Source organism: Tursiops truncatus, chromosome 17, assembly GCF_011762595.2.
Source record: "Tursiops truncatus isolate mTurTru1 chromosome 17, mTurTru1.mat.Y, whole genome shotgun sequence".
Lineage (NCBI taxonomy): Eukaryota > Metazoa > Chordata > Mammalia > Artiodactyla > Delphinidae > Tursiops > Tursiops truncatus.
In genome coordinates, this window is record NC_047050.1 from 12,687,269 (window position 1) to 12,710,968 (window position 23,700).

Sequence of the window (23,700 nt, forward strand, 5' to 3'; positions counted from 1 at the left end):
AATCAAACAGACTGAAATAACCCCATTAGAAACCTCAGAATCATCCTAAATGCCTTTCTTTCCCTCATTTGTCACACCTAAACAGTTAGGAAGTCCTGTTGATTTACTGAGATCTGAGCTCTCAATATTGGGCCTCAAATTTAAGCCCTTGCCTCTTCAAATCCCAGCTATAGCAACAGTTTATTAATATTAATACAATGGTCTCACTGCCTAAAGCTCTGAATCCCAGCAATTTATTTTTCATAATGCCAACAAGGATCTTTCTGAAATACAACATCATCATTTCACTCCTTTGCCTGGCATCCAACTTTCTATAAGAGAAAGTCTTAAATTCCTTAGGACAGCATAAAAGCTCTTCAATCATCTCGCTCCTGCTGTCTTCCCCAGACTTACCTCTCTCCTCATCCACTCTATCAAACTATAACGTATAGTCAATGAACTTCCTGCAGTTCTCTAAGTGTAGCCATACCACCTCCTACATCTGTGCCCAAGCAACTGATTGTACCTATAACGTTCTCTCCTATAGCACAGTCATCTGGTGGTTTTCCAAGCCTGAGGTCTAAGGTGATTTCTCTATAAAGCTGTACCTGGATGAATTTCCCCACCCAGCCACCACTCCTGAAAAGAACTGATCAATTCTTTCTTTGGGTTTCTACCAATTTCATATATGTCTACCACAGCACCTATTTATCACTTACAAAATCTATTTATTGCGATCTACTCCCCCAAGAAGACTACAAGCTCCTTGAAGGCAGGCACAATATATGAATAATCTCTAGCATCCACAGTATCTAATACTGTTAATACACACTGAAGGTGTTCAATAAATATTTATTAATGAAAGCTAAAAAGTCTTTATATTGGTTTTTAACCTTGGGGTAAAATCAGAGTCAACAACAAAATTTAATATACAGAACATCAGCCACACAGAGACAAAATCCACTAATTTGTTTTTTTTTTAACAGAAAATAGCTGATTAATGGGCAAATACAGAAAACAAGCTATCATCAAATTATAAAGAGTACTTTATAATTTATATATAATTTTATATAATTTATAATCTCACCTCCCCATTCTGTACCTTTCTATCTATTCTTTCTTACCCACAACCTCATGCCACCCTCAGGTTATGTAAAGGAGATTCTTTCAGGCCTGTCCCAGTCCTGTTTGACTTGTAATGTCCTATGTTCCAAAATTAATCCATTCTCTCCCATTATTCAGTCAAATCCCTCATTCCTTCAGTGTGACAAAACTCAGGTAGATATTGAAGGCAAGAAAGCATTCTCCAGAAATCTAAGGACAGCACCAACGTATGAATAACTAATATGTTTAATATTCCCAAAGATTATCTGCATTTTAAAAGAAGCAACTATAAATGCAAATAAATATGGAATTGCGATAATGAGAGAAGACTTTTAAGAAAAAATTTCCCAATGGGCAAGGAAGGGAAGGAAAACAGAAGTTCATCTACTCAAGACTAACCAAGCTGTAATCAAGTAATAATGGAATGGGCAAAAATTCTTGCTTAACAATTGCACACAAGCACTTATCAATATGAAGTAGGATGATAATAACATTTAGGACTCACAGTATTATTCTGTGACTCACACAAAATATGAAGGAAAATACCTGATAAATGGTAGGTTCTCTGTAACTGAAAAGAACTTGGTATCCAACTCCAAAGAAGGTGCAGACCCAAGAATTTGCAAGACTAAGTCTATGCCAGCTAACACTACTGGACTTTCTAAAGATGGCAAGAAATCCTGTACTCTTGAATCAATTTTTCATACCTTTTCTAAATGTGCTGACAAGGCCACAATGGATACATACATGGAAATGAGACCTTCTGAAACCTATATACTTCCCTTAACTTGAGTTCATTTGAGTTGAAAACCAAGGCTTTCTTTGTGTTTTGGAAGATACAGCAACCAATAAGGTCCTCTCAAAAAGACATTTTAATTAATACTTAGATAGACTACCAGAGGCATAAATTACAAGTATTTCCTAGTCAAAAGTCTAGTTGAGACCAGTTATTCTCTCTCCATTTTGAGGACTCAAAATGAAACAGGACATGACAGTTTACCTGGAAAACAAAACAATGTCTTTCCTGTTATCACAACCTAATGAGTGATGAAGCCCAGAGTACAATCAATTTGTAACTGATAATTAGCTATACTCTAAGCAATACCAAAGACACATTTAAATTGTCCTGTGTTCAGTTAGATGACTTACTGGTAAATAAATGTGACTGTCATTCAGTGATTTATCTTAGATGTCAGGAATCTTCTTTCTTCGTTTTTATTTTCTACTTCGATATGAAGCCCACTATTTATCTTTGTGGGTTTTTCCCCCCGCCTCTTACTCTACATTTAAATACCTCAGGCGTGGAGAAGAAAATAAACAGATAATATTTTTCCATTACAGAAAAGTTCCTTAGACGCTTCAACGACATACACTTCTAACAACCTTATATTTTACTGTAATTCTACCACAAGACAATGAAATACATCTCTCAATACATCTGTCGAAATTTCCTTGTATTTGCAACACTTTTTCTATGTATACCTATACATATTTGTTCTAAAAAAAATACTACCATATATTTGTTCTAAAAAGATACTATTACATAATCTGCTTTTCTACTCCCTCATCTTCCCGTATCAATAAATATATTTCCAGCACATCATTCCTCAGTGTTTAGCAATTATAAAGAGCACAATGACAACAAATAACATACAAGGGAATCCCCATAAGGTTATCAGCTGATATTTCAGCAGAAACTCTGCAGGCCAGAAAGGAGTGGCATGATACATTTAAAGAGATGAAAGGGGAAAACCTACAACCAAGAATACTCTATGCAGCAAGGCTCTCATTCAGAGTCGACTGAGAAATCAAAAGCTTTACAGACAAGTAAAAGCTAGGGAAATTCAGCACCACCAAACAAGCTTTGAAACAAATGCTAAAGGAACTTCTCAGGGTGGAAGGAGGGAGAAGAGGCTACAACTAGAAACAACAAAATCACAAATGGGAAAGCTCACTGGTAAAGGCAAACATACAGTAAAAGTAGAAAATCATCCACACACAAATATGATAGCAAAAACAGCAACTGTGAGCAGAGGAGAGTACAAATGCAGGAAATGAGAATCGCATTTGAAATTAAGAGACCAGAAACTTAGAATAACCTTGTATATATATAGACTGCTACATCAAAACCTCATGAGAAATGCAAACCAAAAAACTACAACAGATACACACACAAACAAGAAAATGCAACCCAAACACAAACTAAAGATGGTCATCAAACCACTAGAGAAGAGAACAAAAGAGAATGGAAGAAAAAAACCCTACATGTTAACAAACCTAAAACAATTGAGAAAATGGCAATAGGAACATACATATCGATAATTACCTTAAATGTAAATGGATTAAATGCTCCAACCAAGAGACACAGACTGGCTGAAGGGATATAAAAACAAGACCCATAAATATGCTGTCTACAAAGAGACCCACTTCAGACCTAGGGACACATACAGACTGAAAGGGAAGGGATGGAAAAGATATTCCACGCAGGGCTTCCCTGGTGGCACAGTGGTTGAGAGTCTGCCTGCCGTTGCAGGGGACACGGGTTCTTGCCCCGGTCCAGGAAGATCCCACATGCCGCGGAGCGGCTGGGCCCGTGAGCCATGGCCGCTGAGCCTGCATGTCCGGAGCCTGTGCTCCACAACAGGAGAGGCCACAACAGTGAGAGGCCCGCGTACCGCAAAAAAAAAAAAAATTCCACACAAATGGAAATCAACAGAAAGTTGGAGTAGCATTACTCATATCAGACAAAAGAGACTTTAAAATAAAGACTGTTACAAGAGACAAGGAAGGACACTACATAACGATCAAAGGTTCAATCCAAGAAAAAGACATTAACAATTGTAAATATAATATATGCACCCAACATAAGAGCACCTCTTTATGTAAGGCAAATGCTAACAGCCATAAAAGGGGAAATTGACAGTAACACAATAATAGTGGGGGACTTTAACACCACACTTAAAGCAAGGAACAGATCATCCAGACGGAAAATCAATACGGAAACACAAACCTTAAATGACACATTAGACCAGATAGACTTAATTGATATTTATAGGACATTCCATCTCAAAGTAGCAGAATACACTTTCTTCTCAAGTGCACATGGAACACTCTCCAGGATAGATCACATCTTGGGTGACAAATGAAGTCTCGGTAAATTTAAGAAAACTGAAATCATATAAAGCATCTTTTCCTACCACAACGCTATGAGATTAGAAATCGATTATAGGGGACTTCCCTGGTGGCACAGTGGTTAAGAATCTGCCTGCCAATGCAGGGGACACGTGTTTGATCCCTGGTCTGGGAAGATCCCACATGCCACGGAGCAACTAAGCCCGTGAACCACAACTACTGAAGCCCACGCACCTAGAGCCCATGCTCCACAATAAGAGAAGCCACCTCAATGAGATGCCCACACACCGCAACGAAGTGTAGCCCCTGCTCGCCACAACTAGAGAAAGCCCGCGTGCAGCAACAAAGACCCAAAGCAGCCAAAAAAAATAATAAATTTAATAAATAAATAAAATTTAAAAAATAAGTTAAAAAAAATCAATTACAGGAAAACACTGTATAAAAACCACAAACACATGGGGGCCAAACAATATGTTTCTAAACAACCAGTGGATCACTGAAGAAATCGAAGAGGAAATCAAAAAATACCTAAAGGCGGGCTTTCCTGGTGGCGCAGTGGTTTAGAGTCCACCTGCCGATGCAGGGGACACGGGTTCGTGCCCCAGTCCAGGAAGATCCCACATGCCGCGGAGCGGCTGAGCCTGTGAGCCATGGCCACTGAGCCTGCACGTCCGGAGCCTGTGCTCCACAACGGGAGAGGCCACAGCAGTGAGAGGCACGCGTACCGCAAAAAAAAAAAAAAAAACCTAAAGGCAAATGACAACAAAAACACAATGATCCAAAATCTATGGGATGCAACAAAAGCAGTTCTAAGAGGGAAGTTTATAGCAATACAATCCTACCTCAAGAAACAAGAAACATCTCAACAAACAACCTAACCTTACACCTAAAGCAGTTAGAGAAAGAAGAACAAAAAAACCCCAGTTAGCAGAAGGAAAGAAATCATAAAGATCAGAGTAGAAACAGAGATGAAGAAAACCACAGCAAAGATCAATGAAACTAAAAGCTGGTTCTTTGAGAAGATAAACAAAATTGAAAAACCTTTAGCCAGACTCATCAAGAAAAAAAGGGAGAGGACTCAAATCAATAAAATTAGAAATGGAAAAGGAGAAGTTACAACGGACACCACATAAATACAAAGGATCGTAACAGACTACTACAAGCAATTAAACGCCAATAAAACGGACAACCTGGAAGAAATGGACAAATTCTTACAAAGGTACAATTTTCCAAGACTGAACCAGGAAGAAATAGAAAATATGAACAGACCAATCACAAGTAATGAAATTGAAACTGATTAAAAATCTTTCAACAGGGCTTCCCTGGTGGCGCAGTGGTTGGGAGTCCGCCTGCCGATGCAGGGGACATGGGTTCGTGCCCCGGTCCGGGAGGATCCCACGTGCCGCGGAGCGGCTGGGCCCGTGGGCCATGGCCGCTGGGCCTGCGTGTCCAGAGCCTGTGCTCCGCAACGGGAGAGGCCACAACAGTGAGAGGCCCGCGTACTGCAAAAAAAAAAAAAAAAAAAAAAAAAAAATCTTTCAACAAACTGAAGTCCAGGACCAGATGACTTCACAGGTGAATTCTACCAAACATTTAGAGAAGAGTTAACCCCTATCCTTCTGAAACTCTTCCAAAAAACTGCGGAGGAAGGAACTCTCCCAAGCACATTCTACGAGGCCACCATCACCCTGATACCAAAACCAGACAAAGATATCACAAAAAAAGAAAATTACAGGCCAATATCACTGATGAACATAGACACAAAAATCCTCAACAAAATACTAGCAAACAGAATCCAACAACACATCAAAAGGATCACACACCATGATCAAATGGGATTTACCTCAGGGATGCAAGAATTCCTCAATATATGCAAATCAATCAATGTGATACACTACATTAACAAAGGGAAGAATAAAAACCATATGTTCATCTCAACAGATGCAGGAAAAGCTTCTGACAAAATTCAACACCCACTTATGATAAAAAAAAAAAAAAAATCTCCAAAAAGGGGGCATAGAGAGAACCTACCTCAACATAATAAAGGCCACGTATGACAAACCCACAGCAAACATCATTCAAAACAGTGAAAAACTGAAAGCATTTCCTCTAAGATCAGAAACAGACAAGGATGTCCACTCTAGCCACTTTTATTCAACATAGTTTTGGAAGTCCTAGCCATGGCAATCACAGAAGAAAAAGAAATAAAGGGAATCCAAATTGGAAAAGAAGTAAACGGTCACTGTTTGCAGATGACATGATACTATACATAGAAAATCCTAAAGATGCTACCAGAAAACTACTAGAGCTCATCAATCAATTTGGTAAAGTTGCAGGATACAAAATTAATACACAAAAATCTCTTGTATTCCTATACACAAACAACAAAAAATCTGAAAGAGAAATTAAGGCAACAATCTCATTTACCATCAAATCAAAAAGAATGAAATACCTAGGAATAAACGTACCTAAGGAGGCAAAAAAGCTGTATGTGAGAAACTGTAAGATACTGATTAAAGATATCAAAGATGACACAAACAGATAGAGAGACATACCATGTTCCTGGACTGGAAGAATCAATACTGTGAAAGTAACTACACCACCTAAAGCAATCTACAGATTCAATGCAATCCCTATCAAATTACCAATGGCATTTTTCACAGAATTAGAACAAAAAATTTTACAATTTGTACGGAAACACAAAAGACCCTGAATAGCCAAAGCAATCTTGAGAAATAAAAACAGAGCTGGAGGAATCAGGCTCCCTGACTTCAGATTATACTACCAAGCTACAGTAATCAAAACAGTATGGTACTGGCACAAAAACAGACACACAGATCAATGGAACAGAATACAGAGTCCAGAAATGAACCCACACACCTGTGGTCAATTAATCCATGACAAACAAGGCAAGAATATGTGATGGAGAAAAGACAGTCTCTTCAATAAGTGGTGCTGGAAAAACTGGACAGATACATGTAAAAGAATGAAATTAGAACACTCCCTAACACCATACACAAAAATAAGCTCAAAATGGATTAAAGACCTAAATGTAAAGCTGGATACTATAAAACTCTTTAGAGGAAAACATAGGCAGAACACTCTTTGACATAAATCACAGCAAGATCTTTTTTGATCTACCTCCTGGAGTAATGAAAATAAAAACAAAAATAAACAAATGGGACCTAATTAAACTTAAAAGCTTTTGCATAGCAAAAGCGACCATAAACAAAATTAAAAGACAACCCACAGAACGGGAGAATATATTTGCAAATGATGTGACCGACAAGGCATTAATCTCCAAAATATGCAAAAAGCTCATGCAGCTCCATATCAAAAAAACAAACAACCCAATCCAAAAATGGGCAGAAGACCAAACAGACATTTCTCCAAAGAAGACATACAGATGGCCAAAAAGCACATGAAAGGATGCTCAGCACCACTAATCCTTAGAGAAATGGGAATCAAAACTACAATGAGGTATCACCTCATACGGGTCAGAACGGCCATCATGAAAAAATCTACAAACAATAAATGCTGGAGAGGGTGTGGAGAAAAGGGAACCCTCTTGCACTGTTGGTGGGAATGTAAATTGCTACAGCCACTGTGGAGAACAGTATGGAGGGTCCTTAAAATCTAAAACTAGAACTACCATACAACCCAGCAATCCCATTACTGGGCATATACCCTGAGAAAACCATAATTCAAAGAGTCATGTACCACAATGTTCATTACAGCTCTATTTACAATAGCCAGGACACGGAAGCAACCTAAGTGTCCATCGACAGATGAATGGATAAAGAAGATGTGGCACATATATACTATGGAATATTACTCAGCCATAAAAAGAAATGAAATTGAGTTATTTGTAATGAGGTGGATGGACTTAGAGTCTGTCATACAGAGTGAAGTAAGTCAGAAAGAGCAAAACAAATACCGTATGCTAACACATATATATAGAATCTAGGGAAAAAAAGGTTCTGAAGAACCTAGGGGCAGGACAGGAATAAAGACGCAGACATAGAGAATGGACTTGAGGACAGGGGGAGGGGGAAGGGTAAGCTGGGACGAAGTGAGAGAGTGGCATGGACATATACACACTACCAAATGTAGAATGGACGGCTGGTGGGAAGCAGCTGCATAGCACAGGGAGATCAGCTCCGTGCTTTGTGACCACCTAGAGGGGTGGGATAGGGAGGGTGGCAGGGAGACATAAGATGGAGGGGATATGGGGATATATGTGTATGTATAGATGATTCACTTTGTTATACAGCTGAAACTAACACAACATTGTAAACCAATTATACTCCAATAAAGATGTAAGGAAAAAAAAAACTACTATGAGGTATCACCTCACACCAGTCAGAATGACCATCATCAAAATTCTACAAACAGGGCTTCCCTGGTGGCGCAGTGGTTGAGAGTCCGCCTGCCGATGCGGGGGACACGGGTTCATGCCCCGGTCTGGGAGGATCCCACATGCCGCGGAGCGGCTGGGCCCGTGAGCCATGGCTGCTGAGCCTGCACGTCCGGAGCCTGTGCTCCGCAACGGGAGAGGCCACAACAGTGAGAGGCCCACGTAACGCAAAAAAAAAAAAAATTCTACAAACAATAAATGCCGGAGAGGGTGTGGAGAAAAAGAAACCCTCCTACATAGTTGGTGGGAATGTAAATTTGTACAGCCACTATAGAGAACAGTATGGAGGTCCCTTAAGAAACTAAAAATATAGCTACCATATGATCCAGCAATCCCACTCCTGGGCATATATCTAGAGAAAACCATAATTTGAAAAGATACATGCACCCCAACAATCATTGCAGTACTATTTACAAAAGTCAGGACATGGAAGCAACCTAAATGTCCATCAATGGCTGAACCGATAAAGATGTCGTACATATATGCAATGGAATATCATCCATAAAAAAGAACGAAATGATGCCATTTGCAGCGACATGGATGGACCTAGAGATTGTCATGCTGAGTAAGTCAGAGAAAGACAAATATATGATATCACTTATATGTGCAATCTAAAAAAATGGTACATATGAACTAATTTACAGAACAGAAATAAGAGTCACAGATGTAAAAAACAAGCTTATGATTACCGGGGGAGGGATAAATTGGGAGATTGGGATTGACATATACACACTACTATATATAAAACAACAAATAAGGACCTACTGTATTAGGACGGGGACTCTACTCAATACTCTGTAATGACCTATACGGCAAAAGAATTTTTTTAAAAAAAGTGTGATATATGTATACGTATAACTGATTTATTTTGCTGTACAGCAGAAACCAACACAACATTGTACCATACACTATATGCCAATAAAATGGTTTTTTAAAGAAAGCACAATGATGAATAAATTTGTACATCTATCCTCAACATATATCGTTATTTTCTAACAATTTTTTACAAGTAGAATTTGAGATAAAGGGAATGAGAGAAAGGAGTGGATAGATGAAGGAGACAGGAAGGAGAGGAAAAAAAAAAGAAAGAGGGACTTTCCTGGTGGTGCAGTGGTTAAAAATCTGCCTGACACTGCAGGGAACGCGGGTTCGATCCCTGGTCCGGGAAGATCTCACATGCTGTGGAGTAACTAATTCCGTGTGCCAAAACTACTGAGCCTGTGCTCTAGAGCCTGCGAGCCACAACTACTGAAGCCGATGCGCTTAGAGCCTGTGCTCTGCAACAAAGAGAAGCCACCGCAATGAGAAGCCCGCACACTGCAACAAAGAGTAGTCCCCGCTCGTTGCAACTAGCGAAATCCCATGCGCAGCAACGAAGACCCAACACAGCCAAAAATAAAAAATAAATTTATAAAATGGAAAGAAAGGTGGAGTAAGACACAGATTTTATAAAAACAAACATGTAAAACAGTATGTCTGAGTTTACTAGCTGAGTTGCTGTTCTATGATTTTCAGCAAATTCCTATTACTTAGGTTTACCTAGGCTGAACTTGCAATCTTAACAAACACTTACAATTCCTTCTTTGGAAGCTTATTTTCTCTGCCTAGAAAATCACAGCATTTTTAAAAATCTTTAATTTAAAATAATATTGCTAAACTGAGACTTGTATGAGTCTCTTTACACATTGAGGTTTTTTTTCTTCCTGGAATATAGCAGTTTTCATACACAGGTGTTTTTCAGTGCAGAAGTTTTCTTCAGTATGTCTTTGATTATTGCTTTGTTCACAATTTTTAATTTTCTTGTTTTATGTTTAGGAAAAAGAATTATCCATGTGGAATAGTTTTGTTTTTTGACCTCCATATCTGCCTCTTTTCTCTCATTCTTTTAGCTTTGCTCTTTCCTCCTGGGTATAGTGACAGACTGTCATCATTATGATTTTCCACAACATAGTATATTTTCCTCCATTTCTGCAAGTTAGTGGTCATTTGGGAGATCACATCAAGGGTTGTTAACCAGATGTCAGGTTACCCACTGATTATTTTAAAATCATCTCCATTCCTTTAAAATATTTCTTTATGAATCAAGAATGTTTTCATACATCAATGCTGACAAAGATTCTGAGGGTTTGAAAAGGAGAAAGGAAGGGAGATAAGGAGAATTAGGTAGGGTTAGGAAATGAACAAAAAGGAATGGTTCCCAAGAAAAAGGGAACTGAAATATTCTGATAATTTTTTAAAGGAAAAATTCAGGATAAAAATTAAAACTTTTTAAAAATGGAAAAACTGAGGAAAAGCAAACATTTCTTGACATTTAATGTTCAAACTCAAAAGAGTTTCATTTGCTTACCCATTTTCTGAAAGCCAAATTATTAACAGTGACTATCCGAGACAACATATTTGGGGACATTAATTTACTGAATCACTAAAATCTTTACATTAAGAAGTTTTAGTCAAGCAAACTAGTGAGAGATAGATATTTTTATTACACAGAATAGCAGTAGGCATGCATAAATGGCAAAATCAAACAAAGCTCCTTGTTTGTTATTAATGAATTATATAACCTTAAGAAATGTCAAAAATAGGAAACTTCAATAAGACCAAATCAGTAGAAACCATTTGGGGGAGTATTAAAAAAAAAAATCAAGAGATATTCAATTTGACATAAAATCTAAAACTGTTCAGTATCATAAATATAATTTTAATTTAGTAATAAAACAGAAAAAAGTACATTTTTCATTCAAAACAAGAAAAACCAACCAAACAAAAAGAATTACAATGGTTATGATTTGAATGCCCAACTTTTTTATAGGGAAGCAGATTGGGGCATATTGATCACCTAATCAAGTGTGCTTTTTGAAATGTAAAAGAAAATTAAAGAACTGAAACAATCTTTGTTTTAACTGTTTCAAAAGGAAAACAACTCAAGAAGATATAACCACATAAAAAAGCTTGATACAGTACAATTTGGCATATTCGTTGACTTTTTAAGGAAGCATATGCTACATATTACTAACAAAAGCACCTTTCCTTCTAATTAGCCATTCAAGTCTTTTCCAATAGCCATAAAAATGAGGGTTGGGTGTGGGAACAGAGAGAATAAAATACTTTCACTTCATATGTTCAAACACATGGATTCATCACCGCATTTAGGAAAAAAGTACGTTTTGATAATGTATTGATACGTTTAATTTCTGTCCATGTCTCTTCTGGCAAAATATCTGTAGACACAGTTAGTATTCACTATAAACTTCTGTTCTCCAATCATTATAAAATACCCATTTCGGAACTGGTATATACTTTAAAAGCTAAAATTATTAACAATTGTTAACTTAATTATTAACTGGTATCAAACATACTAAACCTTATTCCTATTCTTCACTATTACTATAAGATGCATGTGTTCCATTTTCATTTCTAAAGATACAAGTACATTAGAAATTGCACATAAGCTTTTGATTATCACTGCATTAAACACATTCTCAATTATCACGTAAGAATTAACTCAGCAAAATTGATTTAACAAAATAATCAACTTATTCCCAACTACACCACTTTGTATCTGATATATAAGAATATAAGGTAAGAAATGCCGATTAAGTATTATGTGAATAAGTTGCTAAGAGAATATAAAAGAAAGCATTAGAGAACATAAAAGAAAATCCTAAAATTATTTGGAAAAAGAATCAAGCAACATTACAAAAAAATATGTAAGAGGCAATGAGCACTAGGCAATCCTATCTGATACAATGTTAAAGCAATAAACAGACGGACTGATGAAATAAGATGTGATAAAACGCATTTTTAACTTACTTAATTGCTTTTCAACACCTGACTACCAATTCTGAGAGAAAGTGAACTTATTAAATACATAACACATTATACCCTAATAAATCTGAAGGAAAAAAAGTATGAAAAAATCAATAAGATTTACAGAAAACAAAAGTATATCTATCGTAACTATAAAGGGTAGTTTTTATGTATTTGATTGCTACTTTCAGAACAGGAAAGAAAAAAAAGTGCAAAGGAACGATGAAAAAGAATGGTTACATTAAAAAGGGATCAAAACCAATAATCAAAAGAGAGTGAATATGCTTATTTTCCTCATACTGTGCTGTACACGTGCACCCAGCACAGGTGTATTTATGGCCATTTTGCCTAAGGAATGAGAACCGTAAATGAGCACACTCTAACCCAGTAAGCTCCATCTTAAGGTTTAAATAATTCTGCATACGTAACACTCAATGAATTTTGCAGGAATTAATAAAAGAAAAATCTGTGCAGCAAAATTTAAATGTAAATGCTCCTAAACTCAAAAACATTTAAACAAATGACACCTTATTAAAATGCTAGATAGGAAGGTACATAGATACAACATATAAAAAATGCATATGACACAGTAATGAGACCACACAACTGAAAATTATGACAATTACACAATAATTACATTTATATACTTATAAAAGAAGCCACTGAGATATACCACCAGTTATTTTTAGGTAAAGTCTTATTTGTAATTTCCCATAAGATGACATTTTAATAAGATTTGGTTTTTATTTCAATTCTTAAAATGATTTGAAATGCTATAAATACTAAGATAGAAAGCGAGAGTATTTTTAAAGGGTTAAGAGTACAAGTACAATAAAAGCTAGCCTATCCAGAATCCTTGGGAGTCACACGACAGTTGAATTTTCCAAATGGCTCAAATAAAAATCTTAGTTTAAAATTTTGTTAAAAATCTTAGAAAGACACAGAAAAATACACATGAATCTGCCTGACTTTTTAGGCAAAACACAGAATAAAATGATCTTTCACATGATGGACTCAGGGATGCCATTATGAGCGCACATGAACACCCTCAAGAGTCACAGAAGTGTACAAAGCAATATTTTCATATATTGCTGTTGGTTGACTGTTTCTTTGTCTATTATGTATTTTGCCCTTTGCCTTTCCTTAGCAGTACCTTTCTTTCTATGGACGCCCTCGTTTCCTGTTTTGTAATTTGTTACTTGTAAACAGTTTTGTGATTAAGGGTGCAGTTCAGGACAGCCAAATTAAGCCAAAAGGCATATTCCAACGCTGCGAAACACAGCTCTAAACCTCAGTTTCTTCATTTGCAAAATGCAGAGAATAATAGCACCTAAGCACATAGGGTTGTTTTCACAACCAACTGGGGTATAGCCAATGAAGTATTTAATTGGCAAGGAACTTCGAATACAGTAAACATTCAATAAATGTTAGTTTTTCCTTTTCCTCCTATTATTGCCTCAGAAATTAAACAGCTCAATTTTTGGAATAATACATCTGTTCGTGTGTATGTGTATAGAATAAAGTCTGGAAAAAAGGCTTCAAAAAGCTAACAGTGTTTCAATGAAATAACACTTCCTATTAACTACGATGGCTAAAACCAAAAACACAGACAATAACAAATGCTGACTGGCAAGGATGTATGAGAAACCCAAATGGTGCCGCCACTTTGGAAAACAACTTAGTTTCTTAAAAAGTTAAACAAAAAGTTATCATATGACCCAGGAATTCCACTCCTAGGTTTCCATAATAAAAAATTAGGCCCACATGAAGACTTATACACAAATATTCATAGCAGCACTGTTCATTCAACCCAAATGCCCATCAACTGTGAATAAGCAAAATATGGCAAATCCACATTATGGAATACTATTCAGCAATAAAAAGAAATGAAATATTGGTACATGCTACAACATGAATGAACCTCTAAAAACATTATGCTGAGTGAAGTCAGACACAATAGACCACACCTGTATGACGTATAGTTATATGAAATGTCCAGAAAAGGCAAATAAAGTCACAGAAAGAAGATTAGTGGATGCCTGGAGCTGGGTACGGCAACAGGGGTTAATTGTAAATGGGCACTAGGGCTCTTACTGGGGTGATGGAAATGTTCTAAAACTGGATTATGGTGATGGCTGCACAACTCAGTGAAACTCAGTAAAAATTACTACATTTCAAATGGGCATATTTTATAGACTGTAAACTATAATTTCAATAAATTTTTTTTACAAAGGTACACTGGTTATCTCCATTGTCATGGGTGATTTTTCTCCCTAGTTTTACTTTTGAAAATGGTCTGAAGAAAAGGATTTGTTTATTTAAAAAAGTAAAAAATAAACTGCCAAATTTATTGGACTTATGTGTAATTAAAATTAAACTGAGTCAAGGCACAAGGACTCTCCTCTAAATACATAGTGCTTGGTTTTCATGATATCTACTTTGTTTGCTTATATATTTATTAATTTCTCAGCAAGGTATACAAAGATGAGGGTTATTAAACAGCTGATTAGTAAATTCTCACCGTATACCTTGTTGGATTCAATTTGAGAGAGAAAAATGAACTGTCCCACATGGAGTTTTCTAAATATAATTCCAGAGGTAATACTATGATATGAAAAACTTAAAAATTGTTTTTCACAACTTTGCCTGAATGAGAAGATAACATAGGCTCTTAGACTCAGGTTTATCAAGTCTTAATCTAAGCAAGACAAAAATATCAAAAGTGGAACACAAACCTTTTACATACTTGGGCCCCAGAAGAGATTTCTCAAGATTCATGAACACTAAAGCCTCAGAATAACTTCTTTCTATATTTATGAAACAGAGACCAGCCAAAGACAGTATTTGACTGTTTAAACATGTATAGTTGACACTTGAACAACATGGGTTTGAACTGCAGGGGTCCACTTACATGCAGATTTTCTTTAATAAATGCTACGGTACTACATGATCCAGGACTGGCTGAATCCAAGGGTGCAGAACCACTGATGATGGGGGCTGGCTGTAAAGTTAATGCTTGGATTTTCAGCTGCTGGGAGGGTGGGTGCCCCACAACCCCCACTGTTCAAGTATATGATGCTGTGCTCTAACAATGGAAGCTCAGATATATCAAACTGGGTCTGAAAAGTTAAGATGAAGGGAACTGTTACTAGTTTCCTAGGGCTGCTTCAAAAAACTACCACAGGGGCTTCCCTGGTGGCGCAGTGGTTGAGAGTCCGCCTGCCGACGCAGGGGACACGGGTTTGTGCCCCGGTCCGGGAAGGTTCCACATGCCGCGGAGCGGCTGGGCCTGTGAGCCATGGTCGCTGAGCCTGCGCATCCAGAGCCTGTGCTCTGCAACGGGAGAGGCCACAACAGTGTGAGGCCCGCGTACCGCAAAAAAAAAAAACTACCACAAACATGGTGGTTTAAAACATTAGAAATTCAGTCTCTCACAGATCTGGAGGCCGGAAGTCTGGATTCAAGGTGTTAGAGCCATACTACCACTGAAGGCTCCAGGGAAGACTCCTTCCTTGCCCTGTCCTAGGTTCTGGTGACACCTGGTGTTTCTTGGCTTATGGCAACATAACTCCAGTTTCTGCCTGCCTCCATTTTCACCTGGCTTTCTTTCTTTGTGTGTCTCTGTGTCCCTTTCTCTACATATAACACACCAGTCACTGGATTTAGGACCTACCTTTAAATCCAAGATGATTCCATCTCGAGATCCTTAATTAATAATATTTGCAAAGATCCTATCCCAGTAACGGACCAGATCAATTGTTTACTGTAATTGAAACTATGTGAAAGGCTCATTCTCAGGGAAAAAAACCTCACTGAAAAAAAAACTGACAACTCAAATTTGAAATTGTTTTGTGCCTTCTCAGTAGAATGTGTCCTATCATTTAAACTGTGTCCTTTTCTCTGAAAATACCCTATTACATCAGCAGGAAATTCTATCAGTAAAAAAATTCTAAAATACATATAAAGGGTTGAATGAAAATGTTTTACTGTATAAAGTTCTTTCCCAAAGGCTGTTTCTCTCCTGGTGTTCCCCATCATGGTGGATGCCTTCTCCAACAACTCTGTAGCTCTGGCTATGATTGTTGTCATGCAACCAACCAATCAGCAAATCCTGTCGACTCCTTTAAAGTATATTCCAAATGCAACTAATCATCATTCCCTCCACCACCACCAGCAAACTCTAAATCACCAACATCTCTGGCCAAAGTGAGCCTTTTAAAATGTAAATCTGCTTTGTCACCACCTCCTGTAAAACTCTCCAGTGACTTCCAGATGCAATAAAATCCAAAGTTGTCCTCTTCTCCTACCCCCTGCTTATCACTCTCCCCCAGTCACACAAGCTTCCTTTTCGTCCTGGAAGGTACCAAGCACACACTTGTCCTGCTGTTCCATTTGTTTCATCCAAGTTTTTGAAAGGCTGAATCTCTCTCTTTTGTCACTTCTCTGCTGAAATGTCACATCATGGAAAGGCCTTTCCTGACAATCCTACCTAAAGTTGCACTCCTGGTCATTCTCCCTTTACGCTTCTGAACTATTTCTTCAGATAATAACAATCTGACAGTATATTAGTTTGCTTTTTATTGTCAGCCTCAACAAACTAGAAAATAAGTTCCATGAAAGCATATTTGTCTCACTGTTGCATGCCCAGTGCTGAAACAGTAACTGGCACATACTGGTTCAACAAGTATCTGAATGAAGAATATACCTAATTTTGAAAGGCAACAATAATTTGTTCATGTATTTTCCTTTTTCAGATATACCCTCCTCCATTTTGTGAGGAATACTATGACAAATAATCCCCCCAATTACTTCCCATTCACAAAACAATTACCAACAGAAGTTTCTCTAAACTTAAACACCATCAGGAGAGACAAGCGGTTGCCTGCCATTAGACGGGATGGGAAAGCAAGAGCGAGAGAGCAGTCCTCTGAGCTTGATACCACTCTGTCCAACTACACCTCATTTCTGACTTTCTCTTTCCCACACTGTCAACAGGGCTCTTGCTTTCCAAAAACACAATGACTCTTCTCAAGAATGGTTTCATCAGTAGTTAGGGCTACTGTATCTGCTTTGTCTGTCTTTTCTTTGAACAGTATCCCAAAGTAAATTCCAAGGAACAATGTTTCCTAGGTGTTAACAGACACTGAAAAGGGTCAAATAATTTAGGAAAAACTTCGTTAAGCAAAACTGAGCACTTTCTTTTTCACAGAACACTCTTCAGAATCTTAATTATGGTAATGTACAGTATAAATCTCCACAATGGAAAAGAGTATACCCAAACTTATTTTTTTAACTCAAACCTAACAGAATCTTTCAGTCATTTCATTCATTACACCCTTCTTTCCTAGCTATCTCAAAAATTCCAGCAGCCTGACTTACTGAAAACACCTTTTACTTTAGATATCAAGGAAGGTTTAAAAAGAAACTTGTTAATGGTTTTAAATTATAATTAAAATAATTAATTGTTGGCAGGGCATTATTTGAGAGTCTTTTTTTTTCTTTCTGGTAAATGGTCAAGAGTGACAAAAATTAGTAATATTACCAGAAGGAGCATAAAACTGGGGTCAAATAAAGCACTCAAATAATTTCTCCTCCACTCATACAATCTTTTTATAACACCAGTAACCAAAACAAGGGTGAGATTGGAGGAGCAGAAGGAAGCAAGTTCCGTTAAGTTTTTAGCCTAAATATTTTATTTACATTTCTGGAGGAGACTAAGTATAGATAACAGACTTATATAAAAAAAGTAAAACAGTAGAATCACTTTAGAACATGATGAACACAAATTCACACCCTGTCTGATGCAAAAATTACTTCCCTAACAATTCCTCTTTTTCTCAATCATTCTCCCATATCTCTGCAGGGAACCCACCCTTATCTCTGCCTCTACATGCCTCCCTTGCCTCTAAAACCTTCTTCTGGTCACCCCTTTCACTCCTATTCTCTATCAGTGCCAGTTTCCAACCTTGAACTCATTCATCCTAACATCTGCGGGATATCTTCATAGATATCTGATGTTAGAAGCAAAAGTTGAACTAGTCATAGCCCTAACATCAAAGAAACTCTTGAAACTTAAGAGGCCTGATTGGAATATGGCCCAACTGCACCCTCCCCTCCCCGTGAGACAAACAATGCTACCTTCAAGCCCAATCCCTCAACAATCCTAAATTCTTTAAAACTAAAAATAGCTCAGCTGTTGTCTCATCTGCCAGCAGATGGCCGGACTATTTTTAATTCAGGATTCTAGACAGCAGGAATGGATCAAGCTAAGCTAGGGCAGCCTAGAGGCCCTCACTCTGCAGAGTTCAGTGGTTGCTGCAGAGAGCTGTAGTGGGGCAGATACCAAGAGAGGGCAACCTGGAGCTGTTCCTGGGCCTGTGGACTTCACAATGATTGAACAATATAGGTGTGAGGGGTTTTCTTTTCTTTCTTTTTTTTTTTTTTAAACCATTCTTTACTTCAAAATAAAGTCTGAAATGTATGATAATTTAACAAAAGTTTTCAATAATCTCCTTTTAAGGTTTCATTATTTTTCTTTTTGTGAAAAACAGAGTTCCTTTATGTGGTGCTTTTGAAATTGGGCTTCGTTTTAATAAAGTAAAATCCCCCCTAATCTAGATAAGGTTTCCTAAGAGCTATACTTTAACAAAAAAAATAGTTTTCTTAAGAATATGAGATGAACTGTAATTTCATGAGTATAATTTACAGAAAACTGATTTATAATAGGCCATTTTGTTAAAGGGTAACTGAATTAATTTTGAATACCAGTGGTCTGAAATCTACTCACACACCCAGAAAATGATTTTTAAAACACAAAAGGATTAAAAGTCTGGATATAAAAATACTATATATTTTCTTGTTTACCCTCTATCTCCCTTCAGCCACATTGCAGGTGCTCAATAAAAATGCAGGGAGGAGGTGCAGGGAATAAATGCAGACAGGTATATTTAGAAGGGTCATTTACAAAGTGTATTTAGAAGGGTTATAACAACACCCACCTCTCTACCACTTCCAGCCAACTCCTTCCCACTCATAAGCTAGAGATCAGGGATGACCTAACCAGGCCATTCCAGTTTACTTTCCCATCCAGCTTGACAGCCATATAGATTATCAAGAGAACAAAGTGGGCTTGGCCCAGGTCTCAACAGTGAAGAGGAAAAGGGAGGTCTATAATAGTTTCCAGGGATACATTTGGGGATACCATCTACTACAAGACATTATACTTTCTGCAAAGATGAAAAGGGTTATCCCTATGAAATTATGTTTGGGTGATAATGTAGATGTATGACTAGAAGGGAAGAAACAAAGGTCATCAGGGATTAACTACCATGAGATTGCTCAATGAGATTTTGTAGGAGACTAAATGTAACTATGAAATGTGGGGAAAAAGCCCTAAACATCTCAAGTAAAGAAAGTACTCTGGTGCCTTGTCCCTGCCTGGATAGACACATTCCTCATAATAAGCTTCTGCTAACTATATGGAAGGGGCAAAAAAGTAAAGAGTGGCAAAATCTAAAACAGACAATCTTGGTACAGTTGGCACACACACTACCAAGTAGTCCCTATGTCTAGAAACAGCAAGGATCAAGCTAAGCCCTCTCAAGATGCCAATCAAGAGTGGCAGGAATGCTCTCAATGCACAACTTAAGAGAATGGTGTGCTCACATTCATGGCACATTAGAGGCGACGTAACCTTACAATCAAAGTTCAACATCCTAATTTTACAGAGAAGGAAACTAAGGCCCAGGGACTTGACTATACTGCAATGTAACAGAACTGTGATTTAAACCCAGGATCCCAGATTCTCATTCCAGTGATCTCTCCATTTAAAAATACTTACATTAGCATTTTGGAGAGAGGAAAAAAAAAATTTATATATATATATATATATACACACATAGATAGATAAGACACACACACACCACACTCCATTTCCTCAGTCTAATACTTATCATTAGTATATTAAAAGTATATTTTAATACAGAAAATCTGGTCTCAAAAACTAAAACTTTTGTTTGAACTCTTAAGTTCTTTAACCAGCAAGTTATTCATAAACCTACACATAACAATTGTTTTAAAAATTCCAAAAATCACTCCTTCCCTCATCCTGCCCCAAGTTAATAATTATTCCTTTCAGGACCCAAATATAATTCAATTTTTACTTCTGTACAACATCCTCTCATACACCTGAAACAGTCTTTCGCTAGCTTCAAGAATAACAAAAGGTGAACTTGTGATCAATGAAGGATAAAAAAACTAAACTTAAACTCATTATACATAAAATTCAAAAAAATTTTTATATAATTTCTTCAATAGATCCAAAAAAGGAAAAAAACAGTATAACTTATTATAGCAAGTTATAAAGTCTTCTATTTATTTTAAAAATCAAAAGGCAAAGTTCCTTTAAAGCTGTCTTGACCCTTTACTTTAGCATACATCCAAGTTATTCTGGATTTTCTTCCCCTTCAAGAATGTTTTCCAAAGCCCACTTAACAAGCTTCGTTTTCTCAAGTCAATTTGATGTAATCTATTTCCAGTGCTACAAAATGAAGCGCAAGCATTAGGAATTCATCTTTGTGTTTAACGTCCTGGTCTCTCCTTAAAACGATTTCGTCCTTGATGGATGCAACAGATCCATCAGTGGTCCCCCTTTAACAATTCTTCATCTGCCTGTCCTCGCCGTAGGTATTGTCTGGATTTACCCTGCTAGGGGCTTCATGACACTAGATCTCTTTCGTCTGAACTATAAATCACAACTCAAGCTTGAGAGCAGCTGCCACGGGCCAGACATGTGGCTGGTGGGTGTCATTGTCTTCATTCTCCCCGTTTCAAACCCTCCCTTCCTTGTCACTAAAGCCAACGTATCTAAAGGTCCTTTCCTTCCCCGCTTGTATCTCATCACCCCCTCCCCTTAACCTTAGGTCTTGTTCTTCCAGGTCAGCCCAGTCGGATACAACATTACTCGCTGTTTTTCCCGTGGCAGAAGCGGAGAAATGTCAGAACAGGCGGCACCTCCCGCAAACCCCTTCTCAAGACTGTCAACAAGGGAACAACTTCAGCCTTTCTTTCCAAAGTACCACGCCAAACGAAAAGTTATTGAAATTACGATACGGAACCCTTCCCACGCCCAATCTCGACAAATCAGCTCCACCTCAATTTTCCAAGCGAATAAACGACAACTCCTTCTGCTTCATCACAAAGGGTGATATCCTGTCCGCACCGCACGCTCCACCAACAAAATCTTCCCATGTTCTCAAGCCGACCCCCAGCCCTGCCGCGTTCCCTGAGCCCAGCGAGCTGCCCTTCCTCCTCCACCCTGCCTCTGCCCCACATCTAGCCGAGTTACTGTCAACTCCAGCCAGGCAGCCCAGAGCTTCGCCAGGGCTCCCCGAGGTCAGCGGCGCCGGCCCAGGGCGAGCGCCCGGCGACCCCCACCCCCCACCCCGCGGTACCCTCCCCCATCCCTCGGGCCCCCTCCCTGCTCACCTAACGCCACCTCGCACGCTTTGCGCAGCTGGGAGTGATGCGCCTTCTTCACTTCCTTGTCGGCCAAAATCTTCTCCAGGGCCCGGGTCAGAAACATGTTCTTCGTCTTCTTCCCCTCATACATGGACGCAGAGAAGGAGGCGGCGGCTCGTCCGACCCGCGGCTCCCAGCGGCTGGAAGGGGGGGGGGCGGGGGAAGGAGGAGGAAGAACCGAGAGAAAGGAGAGGGGGTGGAGGTGGGGGAGAGGAGGCGTGGAGGGCAGCCGCTGGATCAGGAAGGAGCGGGCGAGCCGGGCCGGCTCCGGTGCGGGTGAGGGGCGCAGAGGTCTTCGCCGCCCCCCGAGGGGCCGCCCCTGGAGGGCCGCGCCCGTGGGACCTCCGGTTCTCCCGGCCCGGGGGTCGCTTCCCGGCCACCCCCCTCACTCGCCCCTCCGGCCCGGGGGCGGAGAGGGAGCCCAGCCCGGTGGCCGTCAGCCCGGGGGCCAAGGGACGAGGCGGCGGCTTAGAGGCCCAGAGAGAGCAGGGCTGCCCTGGCTACTGTGGGGATTAGCACCCGCCGTGGCCGCGGACTGGCCTCCATCACCGCCGACCTGCCCCGGCCGCCATGTTGGGAGGAAACGACGCGTCACGCAGCGGCCGAACGGCTGCAGAGGAGGAAGCGGCGGCGGCGTCGGTGTTGGCTGCCCAGAGCTGCCGCGGCGCCGGGAGGCAGGAGGCGGAGGGCGGCGCGGGAGGAGCGGCTCGAGCCGCAGCGCTACGGTGGCCCGGTAGGGCCTCGTCGCCTCCCGCGTTCGCCTGCAGGGCGGCGTGGGGCGTGGCGGGCGTCCTGCGGCGCCGCGCCCGGTTCTTTGGGCTCCTCCGGGTGGCTGCGCTTTGGAGCTTGCCCGGGGCCGCTACTCCCACCGAGTGAACGGTACTCCTGGCTACGGTGCAGCAGCTTCTCCGACTTTCTGGAGATCCCGTAGGTGGGTGCGCAGCCCCTTCCGCTCCAGGGGGCGCGGAAACACCCGCATGGCCCGCGCTCAGCCGCACTGTTTCCACCTGCTGCGCTCGACTCTAATTACCAGCTGCGCGAAACTGCTCTCCGGGACCGTGACCGTCAACTGCCTCAGGATTCTCTCTCGGGAAGAGTAAAACCGATTTGACACGGATTCAGGAATGTTTCACTTTTTCATCTCTGTAGGATACATCGGTAAACTCTAGATTTCAGATCTCTTCTGAATTGATACTAAAGTTAAGGGAACAGATGAATGCTTCTGATTGATGAGGTCCCTTAGAGCTCTGTGTTTCTGTGCCTTTAATACTAAGATTCAGTCCGGGACAAGAAAAGCAGTTTCAGAATGGAATAGCTTTAAGTACAGATTACCGCAGACACACATGTGACAGTGTGTCTGCTTTGATACCAAAGAATAATTTAGATTTCTACAGTGTTTTGTTCAGAGCAGAAAATTACAAAAGAATACCATTAAAATATATGCATAGAATTTATTTACATGGTGATCTAGCTAGGTTGCACATTTTTACAAGTTCAGAGCTACAGTGTGGCTCTATCAACACTAGATCCCAAATTGTTGGAATATGTCGTTCACTGTTCTGATCCATCCTGTTGCCTTGACTATGGATTTGTCCTAATGCAACCATCTAAACTCAAGAATGGAGAGGCTGTGATTTGGGACAGGCTAAAAACCATGGGAAATAAAAATGGAAACCTTGAATGTGATCCTGAATTAAAGTGGACTAGTAGATTAATTTTTTAAACTTTCTTATGCTGAGAAG

At 39.5% G+C, this 23,700-nt stretch overlaps 1 protein-coding gene across 7 annotated transcripts in view; it reads right to left on the reverse strand.

Annotated features, from left to right (window-relative positions):
• The window catches only part of ARFGEF1 (ARF guanine nucleotide exchange factor 1), a 144,970-nt gene extending 122,418 nt beyond the window's left edge, over positions 1-22,552 (reverse strand). For 2 of the 7 annotated variants that reach the window (XR_012327204.1, XM_019925210.3), the window contains exon 1: positions 21,926-22,532. Coding sequence is in view for 6 of the 7 variants with exons in the window: in XM_019925210.3 (XP_019780769.1) it covers positions 21,926-22,049 (124 nt within the window). In the remaining variant the exon portion in view is untranslated. Of the gene's footprint in view, positions 1-21,925 lie in introns of all 7 variants that reach the window. The other 5 variants (XM_073794463.1, XM_019925214.3, XM_073794465.1 and 2 more) reach the window with 5 other exon arrangements.
• Positions 22,553-23,700: the final 1,148 nt, after the last annotated feature.